At 42.7% G+C, this 17,679-nt stretch overlaps 1 protein-coding gene across 3 annotated transcripts in view; it reads left to right on the top strand.

Annotated features, from left to right (window-relative positions):
- Positions 1 to 17,679, top strand: part of IL6ST (interleukin 6 cytokine family signal transducer) — a 564,825-nt gene that overhangs the window by 482,252 nt on the left and 64,894 nt on the right. For all 3 annotated transcript variants that reach the window (XM_078675107.1, XM_078675108.1, XM_078675106.1), the window contains one exon: positions 3,205 to 3,345. In XM_078675107.1, coding sequence (XP_078531233.1) covers positions 3,205 to 3,345 — 141 coding nt within the window. The remainder of the gene's footprint in view (positions 1 to 3,204; positions 3,346 to 17,679) is intronic.

Genomic DNA, 17,679 nt, shown 5'->3' with positions numbered 1-17,679 from the left:
GTTTCCAGGAGATCACTAATACGCTTCTTTAATTTGTCCCAAAAATCCGAAGTCACACGTGGAACAAAACCGGGTTCAAGCTCCCATGTACATCCAAAGCCTGCTTGGTTTTTTTCACCTTTAGTTTGCCTGTTTATTGTTCCTGTGTTTCGTTATGATATTTTGAAAGCAAAGAATAATCAATATTGCCTTTAGTCTTTTGTGAATATTTACATCTTATAACAGAGCATTCTGAGCGCATTATAGATAGCATCAAACTGTTAAATTTTGTGAACGTCTGTGCGTTTGGAACCAGTCAGTAGTGCAAGCTGAGCTCACAACATTTCTGTAGAGCGATCACCATATTAATAAAGACTTTGTCTTAATGAACCATAAACAGCAGTTTGAGCAGCGTGAACATATAGATAGAAATCTTACCTTAACTGCAGACTATGCTCTTTCACAGATACATGATTTGGTATTGTGAACTGACAGCCAAAGTGTTGTAAGGGGTTGGGCCTACTAGCCTAAAGGACAAAATAAACATGTAAACTTGATGTCCCTGACCCCAAACATTATGTCCTGGTTATTGGGCAATAGGAATCCCACGCCCCTCTAATTTATATAGGTTGTAGCAGGAAGGGGTTTTGAGAGGAGTGTGTATGTACGGCACCAGTAGCGCACAAGCCAAGGTCGAGATCATCAGATTGCTGAATAGGCGCATGGATAGAGTTATTTGGAGGAAGTTCAAGGGAAGAGTCTCAGATCCGTGGTAGTGCTCCCTTGCAGAGATGTGTCTATATCGGTTTTCTCAGTTATAGGATAGTTGGTGCTGACCTCATGTCAATAGGGGCGCTTGTCCTGATCCTTGTAGTTGAAGCAGCGAAGGCTTGCTTTCTGGTTTTCTTTCCCTTCTTGAAGTATTTCATCTGCATGCTGGTGATATCCAGACTCCTGGTCCGGCCTTGTACCCCTTAGTTTTTTTCCCCAGGTAAGCCTGGGGTCTTGTTGAGGGTTTTATAAGTGATACTGCTTGTGTGGAAGATTATCCGGATTAGTAGAGGAGATCTGTCATTTGATGTGAAGGTGATGTGTGGAATTTCTTCAAGTCTTTGACGAGTCGTGCCACTATGTGTAATATCACGTTAATGAGTGCTGCGGTGGTATCGGGGAGACCACTGAGCAGGCCGTTGCCCCTTTCCAGATGGGACATTACTATGCCTTGTACAGTTACTCTGAAGGGATCTTCTGGGAGAAATAGCTTCACTTTCTTCAAGAGGGCGATTTTGGAACCAAGCTGTCATGGTCTTCCTTGCAGTGTATTGCTTCAATTCAATATCTGTTTTGAGGGCGAATATCAGACATTTTGTTTGAACCCTTTTTTCATGTATGAACCTGGGTAGGTTTAAGTTGGAAATCTAGGCTTAAACCGGTTTGCTGCTGTTGGAAAGTAGGAGGAATTCAGTCTTAAAGATGTTGAGCTTTCAGAAGCCAGTTGGCATCCATAATTCGGTAAGCTTGAGGCAGGAACTTGGTCTCTGTTTGTCAGATTTTTTATTTTTTTTATTTTTTTAGTAAGAGACAATTAGATATTATCTGCATACAATAGATCTTGATGCCCATGTTTTTAGGAATGGATCTGACAGGTTCCATGTAGAGGTTAAAGATGACTGGCAAAAGTGAGTCTCTGTGATCTTATGGAACCTGTTCACACAAGCTAGCACCAGTTTGTGATTTTGGATTTGAAACTTTACAAGATACTGCCTGAAAATTCCCTGGTGTTTTCAGGTTGTTGATCAGAGCTGCATGGTCAACTGTGTTGAAGGCTGTAGAGAGGTCAAGAAGGACGAGGAGGCAAGGGTTGTTCCTATTAAGGAGGAGAGTTTTGTCAGCTACTTGAATTGTGGCTGTCTCAGTGCTGCAGCGTGGTCTGAAGGCTGATGGATATTCTTATAGAAGATTATTCTTGCAGATTTGCTCCTAAAGCTGGAAGTCATCTACTTTCTTAGTGATATTTATCTCTGAATGGATAGTATGTAATAAGATGGAAGTTGGTGAGGTTAGTAACCTATCTTTAGGACATGTGGGAAATTCTTTTTTGTATGTGCAAAAAGAACAAGAAATGTGTTTTATATTCTGTCATTACCAGACACCAATGTATGGTGGAGAGGTCCATCAGACCTCTCATTTTCTGTTGTACCTGGAATAATAATGTACAATGAATGCTAGGTTTAGTGCCTATGTCTATTTATTGTGTGAATTTGCATTAATTTTAAGTATCTTTTTGCATCTAATCATTTTACTACTATTAATTGTGCTTCTTGTATATTGTGGTGGGTGTCAACTTTAAAATGTAATTAAAGCCCCTCTTTTTAAAGTACACACCAAATTTAATAAACAGTACTTCATTGGCCTACTGATTTATTTTACTACTTTCTGCTACTTAGCAAACAGAAATTGTTGAATTACAGTTTTTGGTTTAGTTAATTTTGCAAATATACAGAAAGCTCTTAACCCCTGTCAATGTTCTATAAACCAGCTGCATGCATTTAAATGCCACCTTTCTGTGGTACCTCTTCTTGGCATTTTTTAAAACATATGTTGTCTTCTCTACCTAGCTCTTTTTAGTTTTATTGTTCTTGCTTCTACCAACACTGATTTGGTACCCCCAAATAAACATAATGTTAGGTACCTAAATGGAAACGCTAATGAATATCTCACCTGGTAGTGCTAGTTAAGTATTCCATTCATAGCTATAGGACCTTAGCTCAATTTATTATCTGAACTCTTGAAGACAGAAAAATAGGAATTTTGATATTGCTACCCAGTATGGAAAAGAAGGTGCATGTAGTCAATGTGGCAGGATGTTACGACCTCAAGTGCTTGTTCTTCAGACGCCTCTGCAGACTATCACATGAATTCCACATCCTACCTCCTGCAAATGTGGTTATTTGTTTTAATTCTCCACCTAGAAGGACTGACGGGACACTATCGTGCAGGCAACTGTTTGACAATATGCTGTATGATCTTAGTGTTTGAGTATCATGTTTTACATTTCTTAAATAACAGTTAATTGTCAGAATCCAACCACACACATACCACTGTTTTATTCACCTGCCTTAATGTTACAAAATATGGTAAAAGATTCTGAACCATCTGCTTTCACAGTGCAACAACAAGCATCATCATCTCTTTTTTAATGCTTTTGTACTTAACTTCTTTCAGCTGTTGTTGTGGATCCTAACGTAACAGAATATTCTCTCTCCCCATTGACTGGTGATACCTTGTACATGGTTCGTATGAGGGCGTCCACTGCGAAAGGAGATACGGATGGTCCTGAGCTCACCTTTACTACGCTAAAGTTTGGTGAGTTAAACATGGATATTATGAATGTAGAATATTTTAGATTTTAATTTCATCCATTTAGATTGCAATTTGAGTGTGTGTTTATTCTTTGTTGTTTTGTTCTCTTCTGTGGCTGAACTATGCGAAGAGTTGGTCACATTACAAAAAAAATTAGAGTGAAAGGGTCTATGTCTCCAGCTCTTGTCACCAATCCCAGTGAACTAAGTGCTCAGATCCAGGTACAGGTCTACTCCCCAAAGTATACCTATGTCTGTGAAGATGGGTAAGGGTGTAGACAAAGACCAATCGTTGCATTTAAAATTAAGAACTTAAGCATTGAGCATATGCTTTTACGTTTCTTAAGAGACCGTGCTACTTATCAATATTTGACAATATTGCAATGTTCTTTGAGGGAATTGTTCGAGGCATGTGTGTTGTAGATACACATGCTTTGCATACTCCTGCCATCATGTGTTGGGTCCTGATGTTTGCAAGTTGTTTTTCTTCAAATAAGTCTGTCCTAGTCACGAGGTAAGGTGACTCCTCCTTTCAGTGATAGTGCGCATGAACATCGACTCCAATGTTTTTTTCCGCCATCGGGTTCGGACTTATATTGCTGAGCTCCGATTCAAAACTATCCTTCGGGTTCCCCTCGGTGCGCAATCCGCTGTACCCTCGTCGGTATTGTTATCATACACGTTTCCCTCTCCGCATAGCCGTTTGATCGGGAAAGTCTCATCTTCGATCGAAAAATCGTGGATGGCATTCAAGCCTAGCCGCATCAGTCCATTCTTCTGCTGATGGAACAACCCCATTTCAGTTCTGTCCTCGGTGCCGCTCCAGATACCCTCGCACCGATCTACACCAAGTATGCAACTTGTGCCTCACCGGAGCACAAGGGAGAAAATTGCGAGGCCTGTCTGTCGTTCGGATCGAAAAAGACTCTTCGAGATTGTTGGGCTCGTCAACGAGAAATGCACTGCCAAAGCACTCAACTAACTCACTCACTCAACATACTCATTCAGAGAAGACACCAAACATGAAGCCACAGCTGAGGAAGAAGAGGCCTTCTTGGTCGCAGAATCCGATTCCGACTTAGAGATTGAATTGGAGTCCTAAAACATTCCAGCGGAACAGGTGGTTGTGAGTACTAAAATCTGCACCCCATAAGCTATCTTCGACTAAACATAAGGCTTCTCCTCCATCTCTGCCTTCGGTCCTTGGTCGGCACCCAGACGAGGTTTTTGACGCCCCGCCCTCGGGCCCAGTACCGAAACAAGTAGTCAAGCCTTCCTGCTCAGGATCGAGCTGAGAAAGATAATCTTCGGACCCGAAATATTCCCCTCTGAAAGCCAAATCTAGTTTGGAGCCGAAATCCTCCATTTTGAAACAGAAGTCCACTATAGAGCCGAAGCTTTTGCTAAAAAAAAAAGTCAGCTTCAAAGCCGAAACCTTCCACTTCCAAGAACAAGTCTGGTTCGGCACCGAAACTTTCGTCCCCTACATCCAAAGAAGATATTTCAGATCCCCCTTAACCAATTTTAGACATTATGAAAGACAAATTGGATCCAATGCAGAAAAAAACCACACTGGACATATATTAGCCAAAACACCTTTCAACAAGGAAGGTCAGTTCAGAGGACACTGGATACAAGATCCCCCTTAAGAAGAAAGAAGAAGAAAGATATTGCTACTAGTCCTGTCTATCCTACTTTCCCATCCCCTCCACCACTTCCTCCATCTTGACCTTTACCAATACTGCCAGGCTCAGATCCACTACACATAACACAACAGGGATCTCCTCACACCCAGCTTGATTAAGGAGATGGGGATGATAACGATGATGACAATATTCCTTTACCTGCAGATCCATGGGATGATTATATTATTGATCCACCTATGAATTATGATCCAGACCTATATCCTGCAAAACCTTCACTTCAAGATCATTATGTTTCCTATCTAGAGCTAATTTCCAGCACAGCAGCATATCATGGTTTTATACTGCATAAAGAGACCTTAAATGAAGGTTTTTTTTTATTTGAGACACCAGGGTCTTCACACAGAGTTAGCTAGAGTCTCCCTATGTTAAAAGGCATGATGAGACATGCAGATAAAATATTTAAGGACTCTGTTCGTGCACAAATTTTAACCCCTAGGGTTGATAAAAAAAATATAAACCTTCACCCTCTGATCCGGTTTTCATTAAAGGACAGCTCCTTCTAGATTCACTGGTAGTTTCTAACACTCGTAAAAGAGCAAACTCGCAGATATCTGGAGATGCACCTCCCCCAGATAAAGAATCTAAGCTTATCAACGCATCTGGTAAAAGGGTTGGTGCTCAAGCTGCTAATTACTGGCACATTTCCAACACTCATGGCCTACTAGAGAGATATGACAGGTCACACTTGGACGAGATGAAAAACCTACTTCAATACCGCTCAGAAGAGCACAAGAAAAAGGCACAAGAGCTAGTCCAAGAAGGAAAACTTATATCTAATATTTATGTTAGATGTGCTCTAGATGCTGCTTAACATCAGCATTCTCTTACATCAGTATGCCTGGCGTAGAATTTCAGGTTTTAAACCAGAAACAAACATCTTTTCAGACCTCAGGTTGATAAGACTTTGAAAAAAATGAAAAAAATACACCAATGTGATTAAATCCGTGGAAGCACTGCAATCTCCTTCAAGCTGAGGCTCCTTTTATCGCTCATTCTATAGAGCAGGGTCTAAAACTACATCCTCAGACCCCAACAATTCGTCGTACAAGTCCAACATGCAACCCTCTTCCTGTAGTAGTTTCTTTAGAGTAGGGTACAATGGAAACAATTTTAAGGGTAGAGGTAAGGACATGTCAACACATAGCTCCCCTTCTCCCAATAAGCAGTGACTTGCCTACGTTTCCCCTGATCATCTAACACCTGTCGGGGGACTCCTATAAAAGTTCCTACATGTCTGGAATTCCATTACAACCGACAAGTGGGAAATCATCTAGTATGGTTATTGCCTGGAACTCACTGGTACACCACTGAACATTCCTCCCAGAGAACGCACAATGTCCTCAGAACATCTCACCCTTCTCGAACAAGAGATTCTCTCCCTGTTACAAAAACATGCAATAGAACCAGACCCTTTGCCGCATCAAGGCACATGAGTGTATTCAATATACTTTCTAATACCCAAAAAGGACGGCTCTCTCAGACCAATACTGGACCTCAGGCCATTAAATCTATACAATCAGTCAGACCATTTTCATATGGTCACTCTCCAACAGGTACTCCCACTACTCCAACAAGGCGACTTTCTATATACTCTAGATTTAAAGGACGCCCTATATCACATTCCCATTCACTCTGCTCACAGGAAATATCTCAGGTTTGTGATAAACGGACAACACTTCCAATACAAAGTCCTCCCATTCGTAGTAACCACAGCACCCAGAATCTTCACCAAGTGCCTCGCAGTAGTAGCGGCTCACTTAAGAATCCGGACGACTGGCTCATAAAAGCCAAGTCACACAGCAGCTGTGTGCAGCACACACGCAAAACGATACACTTGCTGCACAATTTAGGATTCACAATCCACCTCTCTAAATCCCATCTCCAACCGTCCACAACACAACAATATCTAGGAGCTACAATAAACACTTCAAAAGCTCTAGCATATCCCAACCCAGTCAGAATAAGCGCCATACAAGCCCTCATATCAAAATCTACGCCTCAACATTCAATACCAGCACGAGTGTTCATGCAGTTAATAGGAATGATGGCTTCTTGCATATTTTTAGTCCCTTACGCAAGACTCCAGATAGGTCCCTTACATGAGTGTTTGGCACGTCAGTGGAACCAGGCTCAAGGTCAAATAACAGATCTGGTGTTGGTGGACAGCCGCACACATCGCTGTCTGCAGTGGTGGAACACTAAAAATCTTGCCAAAGGGCGGCCGTTCCTAGACCTGGTTCCACAGATAGTGCTCACAACAGACGCATCGCTCACCGGCTGAGGAGCTTACCTTCAAAATCATACTATTCAGGGCATATGGACCCCGCAGCAAAAACAATTCCACATAAATTATCTGGGATTGCTAGTGATCTTCCTGGCACTAAAATCATTTCAACTCCACCTAGTAGGAAAAGCTGTCCTGATCCGTACAGACAACAAGACTGCAATGTGTTATATACAAAAACAGGGGGACACACTCTCTGCAGCTTTCACACCTAGCTCAAAGCATATTGAGATTGGCCATTCCAAAACATATACCCCCTTGCAGAACACCTTCCAGGACTACACAATCAAATTGCAGACCTGCTCAGTCGTCAAAACAACAGATCCATGAATGGGAACTTCATCCTCAAGTTCTGCTACTATTTCCTCCACCCAGAAATAGATCTGTTTGCCACACACCAAAACGCAAAATGCCCACATCCAGGTATCCACACCCATTGTCCAAAGGCAATGCGCTGTGGATAAACTGGTCAGACAAATTTGCTTACGCTTTTCCACCTCTCCCACTTATTTGCTTAGTGGTTTGGAAACTCAAACAGCATTCCCTCAGAATGATCCTGGTGGCACCAACATGGGCCCGTCAACAAGGGTTCACAACCCTGTTGGAACTATCAGTAGTTTCTCATCAAAAGCAACGCCTCTCACCCAAGCTTCTCACTCAGAACTATGGAGAGATAAGGCATCCAGATCCCGTTCAACTCAACTTTGCGATCTGGCTCCTGAAGTCTTAGAGTTTAGTTACCTCAATCTCCCGCCAGACTGCATGAGCATCATTAAACAGGCTAGACGTCCTACCACTAGATCTTGCTATGCCGCTAAATGGAAAAGATTTGTGATTTACTGTATCAATAACAAAATCAATGCACTAGATGCTTCTATTCAAAACAGCATCTGTCACCTCTTGCATCTACAACGTAACCTAGCCTATACATCCATTAGACTACATCTCGCTGCAAAAGCAGCCTATCTCCAAAACAGACAACATTTGTCTTTATTTAGAGTATTAGCTATCAAAGCATTTATGGAAAGACTCAAAAGAATAATCCCACCTAGAGTTCCACCTTCACCAATATGGAACTCAAATGTGGTCCTTACCAGGCTCATGGGTCCCCCATTTGAACCTCTACATAAATGTGAATTACAATTTCTCACCTGGAAAGTAGCTTTCCTGGTTGCAATCACCTCTCTCAGAAGAGTCAGTGAACTCCAGGCATTAACCATACAAGAACCATTTCTGCAAATTCATCATAGCAAAGTGGTTCTTAGGACTAACCCAAAACTTCAACCTAAAGTAGTGTCTCCTTTCCACTTTAACCAGTCTGTAGAACGCCCAGTGTTTTTCGCTCTACCAGACTCAGTAGCAGAACAAGCTCTTCACACGCTAGACGTAAAAAGAGCAATACTTTATTACATTGAAAGAAAAAAATCCTTTAGAATGACTAAACTTTTTGTAGCTTTCTCCCCACCTCATAAAGGGAATTCAATCTCAAAAACAGGGATTGCGAGGTGGATTGTTAAATGTATTCAAACATGGTATGCTAAAGCTAAACTCTCATTAACCATTCCACCTAAAGCTCACTCCACACGTAGACATGGGGCATCTATGGCATTCTTAGGGAATATTCCCCTAGATGACATCTGCAAAGCAGCAACTTGGTCTACACCACACACGTTTAGAAAGCTAACGTGGGCCAGACTGTATTAAGAACACTTTTTCAACCCACTGCAACAGATACAGGTAGCCACCGCTAAGGAGGTAACTGCTATATAGTCTATGCACAAGTATACAATCCACAGCTCACATGGCTCAAACTGAAAATGCTACTTACCATTATGCATCTGTTTTTGGCATGTAGCGCTGTAGATTCGTATACACCCATCTCCCTTCCCAGTAACCTCTGTTCCAGTACTATCTTACTTAGATACATTGCACATGAATATCCTTTGCTATTTCTTACTAACTCCATCACAACCCTCCATGGCTAAAAAATCTGAAGATGGAGTCGATGCCCATATGCACTATAACCCTAAGCAGGAGTCTCCTACCTCATGACTACAAAGACTTCTTCCAGAACAAAAACAAACTGCAAACATCCGAGCTCAACACCAGATGGCGATCTATGCACAAGTAAACAAATCTACAGCTCTACATGCCAAGAACAGATGCATACTGGTAAGTAGCATTTTCCTTATCTATACCTCCTAGAGCACATTCCACTCGTAAAATATGGCCTTTTTAGGTAACATCCCTATGTATGACATTTGTAAAGCAGCAACATGGTCCACACCACACACGTTTACCAAACATAACTGGGTGGATGCATTAGCACATCAACAAACCAATGTAGGCCAAGCGGTGCTGAAAACACTTTTTCAAACAACTGCATTATATCTACTGTTTAGCCACCGCAGTGGGAGAATACTGCTGTATAGTCTATGCAACGCAAGTGTATCTACAGCACACATGCCTCGAACGTTAGTGCTACTTACCCAGTAAGCATCTGTATTGGCATGTAAACTTTAGATTCACATGTGACCTCCCGCCACCCCGGGCACCTGTAACTGTTGCAGTTTTGCTTTATATATATTACATATGCATGGACATCTCTGTACTACACCTCCATTCTCACCCTCTTGCGGGAAACCAATCTAACAATGGAGTTGATGCCCATGCGCACTATCACCGAAAGGAAGAGTCACCTTACCTCATAACTAAGAAAGACTTCTTCGAAGAAAAACAACCTGCAAACATCCGGATCAAACACTAGATGGCAGGGTTATGCATAGCATGTGCATATACAGCTCTACATGCCAAGAACAGATGCTTACTGGGTAAGTAGCGTAATCCTTTTTTCTTCTGTTTTTCCACATTACTTTTGTTCATATTGTAGACACAATTGTGTCAGTAAGCAGGACAGCCACATATTTCAGCTTTATAACATGACCATACTTTTTCTTTCCCCTTAAGACTTTTACACAGTTCAGTATTCCCATTTTACATCGAGCATGTCGCCATATTTAATCCCTACTAATCAACTCTCTTGGTACGGTGGAGCAGTAGTACATGCTCTACCTGCCATAGATCGCTACCTGATGTACGCCTGCCCAGATCTTCTTAAATCGTGACTACACAGACAATTACTACTCAGATAATTACGATTCTCGGGCAAGGCTTCTTGCTACACTCGAATTTGAAATTGTTAGAATTTGGGTCTCTAGTTGGCAGAGAGTTGCACCCTGTCCAAGACGAACCTAGTCAGGGTAAGTAAGAAAGACAAAATAAATTAACCTGCACTCACCCTCTAGTACCTTGGCACAGAGCAGTTAGGCTTACCTCGAGGTAAAGTATTTGTGCAACACATAAATTACAGTAACACAGTGAAAACAACACAAAAAGAATGCACATCAGTTTAGAAAATTACAAAATATTAAGCTGAGTAAATAAAGAAAAAAAATAGTAATGTGTGCAATTGTTGTTTCCAAGGATGCCTGCATTGGTGCTATGAGGCAGATTGTGCACTAGCGCAGAGAGAGAGCAGAAATGCATCATATATTGGTAAATATGGCAGATTCCTGCCCTCTCCCTTTCACACAGCACAGTGCAGCAAACTGTCTTGCTGCATTGTGTAAAAGAATGATAATTCTGGCCCCTGGGTTTCTCGAGGAGGGCAGCCCCTACATCTTGGTGGATTTTAAAGTTGCATGGCACACTACAAATTTATTGGAATAGTTCATTCAAATCCTCAGGATCTTTAGCCAATTTGTTCAAAGGCTGTGCTGTGAAAGTTACCATCTTGCTGCAAGTTTATCTTTAGATCATCATCATCATCATCATCTTTAGAAGTATCCTGGCTTGCTCGCTTTGCGCCCTCATACAAGATCAGTATTCCACCAGCTGCCACTGCAAAACACATGTGATAATGATTGAACTGTGCTTTATAAGGTTCCAACTTAGCACTCAGTAATTATTATGGGAGTTTGTACATTTCCCAACAATTATTTTTATCTGTATTGTTAGAAAAATGAATCATTATTAACCTAGAAAAGCCCTAAACACTTAACAAAAGTAGTTTACTGTGTTTGCTGGCCTTTACTGTGAGCTCCAAGATTAAAGCTGCAATACATAGCTGTTCAACTCAGTGGCACATATGTCTATAAAATATGATCCGATAGAGACAGCTAGCCACGGATTCTTTCCCTTTGAATTTCCCAGGTGTCAGAATTTATCCAGAATATTTTTCTTCAAGCAATACCCCTGCACGCCGGTAGGTGACGTTGGCGCCGTTGAGACGTCCACGCCACTTTTATAGGTACCACCTTGGCGCGTTGATGTCAGGTTTTTTTTCTGCGCCAGCCAGCGCTGATCCAGGAAGAGAGCTACTCTCTGTCACTTTTTGACAGGCTTTTTTCATCATTTTATCGACCCCTGTTTTGGTATTCTAGGTTTCGTTACTCTGAACCTACGCCTGGGTCGGGTCTGCGCTACTCTGCCTTCTCGAGAGCTGGAGCGACTGCCGTCTAGCTCAAAAAATTGATGATGTCATGTTCCTCCTATTTGAGCAGCGTGACCCTACTGCTGCGCCTCCGGGCCCCGGAGGCTCAGAGGGTGCTCCATCATGTTCTGCACTAGCAGCTTCAGCCCGGCCCCAATGATTCTCTAGCCCCAATGATTCTCTAGCCCCACCCCACCCACTTACCATGGATGGATCCGGACCGATGCCGGTCATGCCATTGTCACCGGCCCTGACACAGAGACTCCTGACCCCCAAGTGTCACCAGCCGCATTCTCATCTACCACGACCTAGAGGCAGATCGATGCCGTTACCGGTAGAACCCTTATGTCCTAGGTATGTTCCTCAGCATTATCCTGAAGGGCCAGGAATGGAGGAAGATTGGGTGGGGTCGCTGGAATCTTTTCAAGACCAGCATTACCAGGACATGGACTGGTACGAGGAATTGGGTGAGGCCAGTGGACTAGATACCTCTCCAGATTCTCGCCTATTTTCTCCCACCACCGTGGCTATGGAGGAGAGAAGCATCATAAATTAGAGTGGTGCAAAGGCCAACTGAGGTCCTGGACTTTACGCTCCCTTCCGTGGCAGTCAAGAGGTATATCTTGACATGGGTCAGCCAGGTGTCTCCTTCTCAGAACCCTTGCTGACCTTCAAAGAGGCCTTAACAGATGTCCTTCCGGGAACCTGGTCAAAGCCTATTATATGCGATCCTGTGAATAGGACACTCACCTTCAACCATCGCCCTCCACCGGGCGACCCAAATTTCCTCACCAACCACCTTACCCCCGAGAGCTTGTTGATCCAAGCCTCTACTTTCACTACGCATTCCCTTCCTCACCCACAGACAGGGAATCTAAGAAGCTGGACAGGTGGAGCCAGAAAATATTTTTTCCCTCCAGGCTTGTCCTGATGAGAAGAGGCTGCAAGCATGGACTGGGTGACCGGAGTGGTTGAACCCATAGGGGTCTAGTTTCGAGGGCCTGTGGCACTCAGAGGCACATTTGGTTCACTGGTATTCAGGCTGGGAGGACTCGTGTGCAGTGGTGCTTTGTCTGGTGGGGTCGCGCTGTGGGAGGCTCTTGTGGTTCTCAGTTTTTTGCAGAAAGAGGCAGCAGGCAGGGACTGAGAAACCAGTTCAGCCAAACCTAAAGAGGGACTTCGTACTAGAGAGTCTGTGGAGAGGCGAAAACAAGGCAACAGGGCCACTCTTGATGCTGGCCTTGTAGATCCTGACGTCCCTCAATGGTAGGTATGTCTTTGTGCTGTTGGAGTCCAGATTGGACCACCCACAAACCTGCTGCACGGGGTCGGTACCCTGGGTATAGGTACAGGAAGAATCCAGGAGGAGTTAGCATCTCAGGACTTCTGTGAAGTGAAGTGTTGGGGCTTTGCAAGCAGTGCCTGCAGATGCAGGGATACAGCTACTCTCCTCCAATGGAGATGTTGCTGGCAAGATGAAGTTGTTGGCCGCTCCTCCACAGCTTTGAGAGGTGACACCACTTTTTGGATGAGCCGGGTCCATCCAATTGTCGAGGTACAGCAGCATGTCAGGGTTTTGCGCCAAGTGATGGGGAAATCCTCAGTTACCGCATGGTGGGCTCTTCTTTGTCCTTCTTTCTTCATAAAGCAGACATATCTTATTTCTGTAACCCCAATACTCAGTTTAGTGGTGATAAGGGGAGTGAAGGGTAGTAGACAATGGGCTACTTACCCTTGGGGTCACTGCAACCCCTATATGACCATTTTCTGTGCTGAGTGGCAATCACCCGCCCCAGCTTTCCTAATTCCACCACACGCAAGATGGTGGAATCCTTTCTTTCGTCTTCACTTCAGGCTGTCCACCCTAGAGGTGTGTCCAGCCTGGCAATGCAACACGACTCCTAACTATCTAATTTGCTCTTACACCACACCTGAAGATTGGACCATATACAACCGGGGAAACCACTAACACAAAGATTAAAATTTCACATGCATTTATTATTCATGTAACAAAATATTCATTAAAAAAAAGTAACCAAACAATCAATATACATGATATCTCAAAATTAGAAAAACACAATACATTAAAAATTAATCAGGTATAACATAAAAAGTAGAGAGTAAAAAAGCTAGACAGATACAATATGTCTTAACAGTTTACACATCTGTCATGTAACAATGTCAATAGCATGGAACTCAGCAGTTTATGATTAGTATTCTTTAACCATGCCTGGATAGGCGGATTGTGTACTAGAGTTTGGCGTCGACGCGTTTTGATGGGTCAATTTATGAATCCATCTTTCTCAAAACAAGTATATAGACTCTCTGTTCTTGTTAGGCAAATTTGTAGGGTCATCTGCTTCTATAAGGTAGATCCCTTTATCGTATTCTTAATCGTCTGTACCTGGGAGATATGAATTATAACTCAGGATCGATTAAAATATCCCCGTAGTATAACTTAGTGCTGTATTTAGCGGAGATCCTAGTTAGAACAATGATACATCCATGAACACAGATACAAGAATAAGGAGATGCCGTTTTATTCTTGAAGAAAGAACGTACGCAGGAGCAGCCACAGATTGCTGAAACTTGACCCTAATCATTAAAGGGATCGTGAGCAAGACTTCTGCCCCAGTAAATAAGCTACTGAAGTGGATTCGTAATCAGCGTGACAATCGACTTTCTATTATTATCGTCCTCTTCTAAAGAGGTGACTATACGGGAAAATTTCTCCGCAATACAAGCAAAATTTTTTGAAAATCTGTGTTCATGGATGTATCATTGTTCTAACATTGTGTGTGTGTGTGTGTGTGTGTGTGTGTGTGTGTGTATGTGTATATATATATATATATATATATTCGATCTGGCCCAAGCTCGGAGGCTCCCGGGTGCTCTAGGGTGGTGCACGAGAGGCGCAGCAGGACCCGCTGCGATTTACATCAATTCAGTTTTTCCCGTAAAATTTACAAAGTGTTCAGCATCCTCCAAGGGAATCTGAACGGTTGGTTGTATGGTTTTTCTCCTGTAATTGGCCATATCCGGTTTATCAATGAAAAGTTTGGCAAGTTTAATCTTTCTTATGAATTTATAGAGGTCTATCCGTGTCTCAGCTAAATTCATACCACTCGTGGGGCAAAAATTCATGCCTCGTTGTAGAACCTTTAGTTCCAATTCACTTAGTTGTCTTGATGATAAGTTAATGACTTGTAGTTCTTGATCATTGGATGGATCATGTTGATTTGGATCAGTATTTGCCATATTTAGATTTGTTTCTGGAAATAATTTACAATTATTATCTATTTGAGTTGATATTGTTTCCAATGCATAAATCAAATGCATAATTGTTGAACTTGTGCGCAAATGGTAAAAAGGGTTAAAAGCCCACTGGAGGGCTTCAATAATGGTTACGTTGTGAAAAACGAAATTTTCTTTATGGTTCAATTAAAATATCAATGCATGAGGTAAATGCTTTAGGTACAAGTTGAATAGAATCTAATTATATGTTTTGGAAAATGATTAACAAATTGCTAATCTGCACCACGTATGAAGGAAATTGCACAAATTTAATTCATTAAACTACATGTCCCAGAACACCTGTACAAGTTACAGGAAGTGATGTAATTCGAAAGGGTACCACCCCCCTTTCCCCTTTTTTTCTTTTAATCAGTAAAATGGTGTCAAGCACAATTACCTGTGAGCAAGGTCTCCGTAGAGACCGAAACGCGTTGGGTTATGCTGGTTGCTGATTAAAGAAATTATATTCTGACTTCAAACCCGGTGTTGGTTTTGGAATTCTTTCACACGGGAGTGCATGAGGAAACGACTTCCCTACGGGAAAAACTGAATTGATATATATATATATATATATATATATATATATATATGTGTGTGTGTGTGTGTGATATCAAGGCCTCCAGGGGCTGAAAAGCGTCATAGCGGAATGCACGAAATGAAATAAAAAATTTGCACGGAGAGAAAACTGGTGTCCGTTTCCATTTCTGCCTCTATGTAATATGGAGTGGGGAAGACACAGCTTACCTGCATATATATATGCGTGTGTGTGTATAGATGGATAGATATATTACTAATAGTATATATTATAGTTAGGACATTCTTTCCATAGGAAAAACCTTTTATGTTTTGCTAATAACTTTGGTGCTGTTAAACAAATCTTCATGACATTTTTAAACCTACTTTTCCACTCACTTCAGCTGCTGTCTAGAAAGTTTTGGGGTGATTCGTCAAATGAGGGCTGAGAAAAAGGGTGAGCCCCAAACCACATTTTCTCATGCAATTTCCCCTAGGGATTTTAGACACGACTAGAGCGCAAACAGCTGAATAGAATTACATCAAATTTGGCAGAAAGCTAGATCTTGATCCAGAAAGATCTTTTTGTAATTTGGTGTGAATCTGTTCAGTAGTTTGGGAGTTATTAAAGAAAAAAGATGTATGCATATCTAAAGATGTGCAGGGTCCGCGGATCCGACCGATCTCAAAATGAGTTCTGATTGGCTGCCACCACTTCCACTAGGAAGTGATGGCAGTCATCTTGGGACTCTGTTTCGGCATTTGAGATGTCATCAGCGATGTCATTGACCATGTGATGAGTGATGTAATATGTGAGGTCATAAGCAGTGCATTGAGGGGGCACGAGTTCAAGTTAGCTTGTACGAGTGAAACTGAGCCGAACCATAACGTTCTTGTAATCTGTTTTTTTCAGTGAATTTGTAAGGTTGTTTTTATTTTAGTTCCATTTCCTAACTATAACGCCACTGTAACCTTTGGTTCTTTCAGTGAATTTAAAAGGTTTTTTAAATGCTAATTCCTAACTATAACATCCCTGTCACCTTTTTTTTCTCAGTGAATTTCTATTTCTTTTTTTTAATAAGTAATGGCATTTGCTGAGTGGTGGAGAAAAGGGACTTGGCCTTCAACCAGCTCTCAGGAATGCCGCTGTGTAGGACTTAAAGGAGGTACTTCTTGGCTCCCATGTTACCTCAGGAGTAAAGTGAGCTTCATCCCCCAACCAGTAGTGCGCCAAGAGCCACATTTGCAAAGTGGTGGAAAAACGGGACATGGCCTCCGAAGACCCTTTAGCAATCCTGCTGTGTTGGACTTATTGGAGGTAACAGGAGGGAAGGGCCAATTATTCCTCCTGTTCCCTCCAGTAAGTCCCACGCAGCAGGATTTATGAGATGTCGGAGGCCACGCACTCTTTCACCCCCACTCTGCAAACATGCATCCTGGTGCAGTACTAGTAGGGGGATAAAGTCCCCTTGGCTTTTGAGGGTCCTTGTGAGCCAACTACCCCTCCTGTTACCTCCAGTAAGTCCTACACAGTGGGTTTGCTGAAAGGTTTTCGGTGGCCACGCTCCCTTTCTCCACCACTCTGCAAACGCCTCCTGGCACGCTGCTTTTTGGGGAATAAGTCCCATTGGGTCTTCAGGGTCAGGGTCCTTGGGGGCCAACTATCCCTCCTGTTCCCGCCAGTAAGACACACACAGCTGCATTGCTGAGAGGTAGTCAGAGGCCACGCCCCTTTTCTCTACCACTCTGCAAACACACCTCCTGGTGCTCTGCTGCTTGGGGGAAGAAGTCCACTTTAGTCCCGAGGCCCTTGGCCCCTCAAGAGGCAAGGAGACTTCATCCCCCCACCAGCAGTGTTCTTAGAGGAGTATTTGCAGATTGGTGGATAAAAATGGCATGGTCTATGACCACCTCTCAGCAATCCTACTGTGTGGAGCTTACTGGAGGTAACAGGAGGTCTTGTTGGCACCTAAGGACAGTCAGCAGCCAAGGAGACTCCACCCCTTCTCCTCTCCAACCAGCAGTGTGGTAGGAGCTACGTTTGCAAAG

This window comes from Lissotriton helveticus, chromosome 2_1 (genome assembly GCF_964261635.1).
Source record: "Lissotriton helveticus chromosome 2_1, aLisHel1.1, whole genome shotgun sequence".
Lineage (NCBI taxonomy): Eukaryota > Metazoa > Chordata > Amphibia > Caudata > Salamandridae > Lissotriton > Lissotriton helveticus.
The sequence above is the reverse complement of the archived record's forward strand: the minus strand, read 5'-3'. Positions and strand labels throughout refer to the sequence as shown.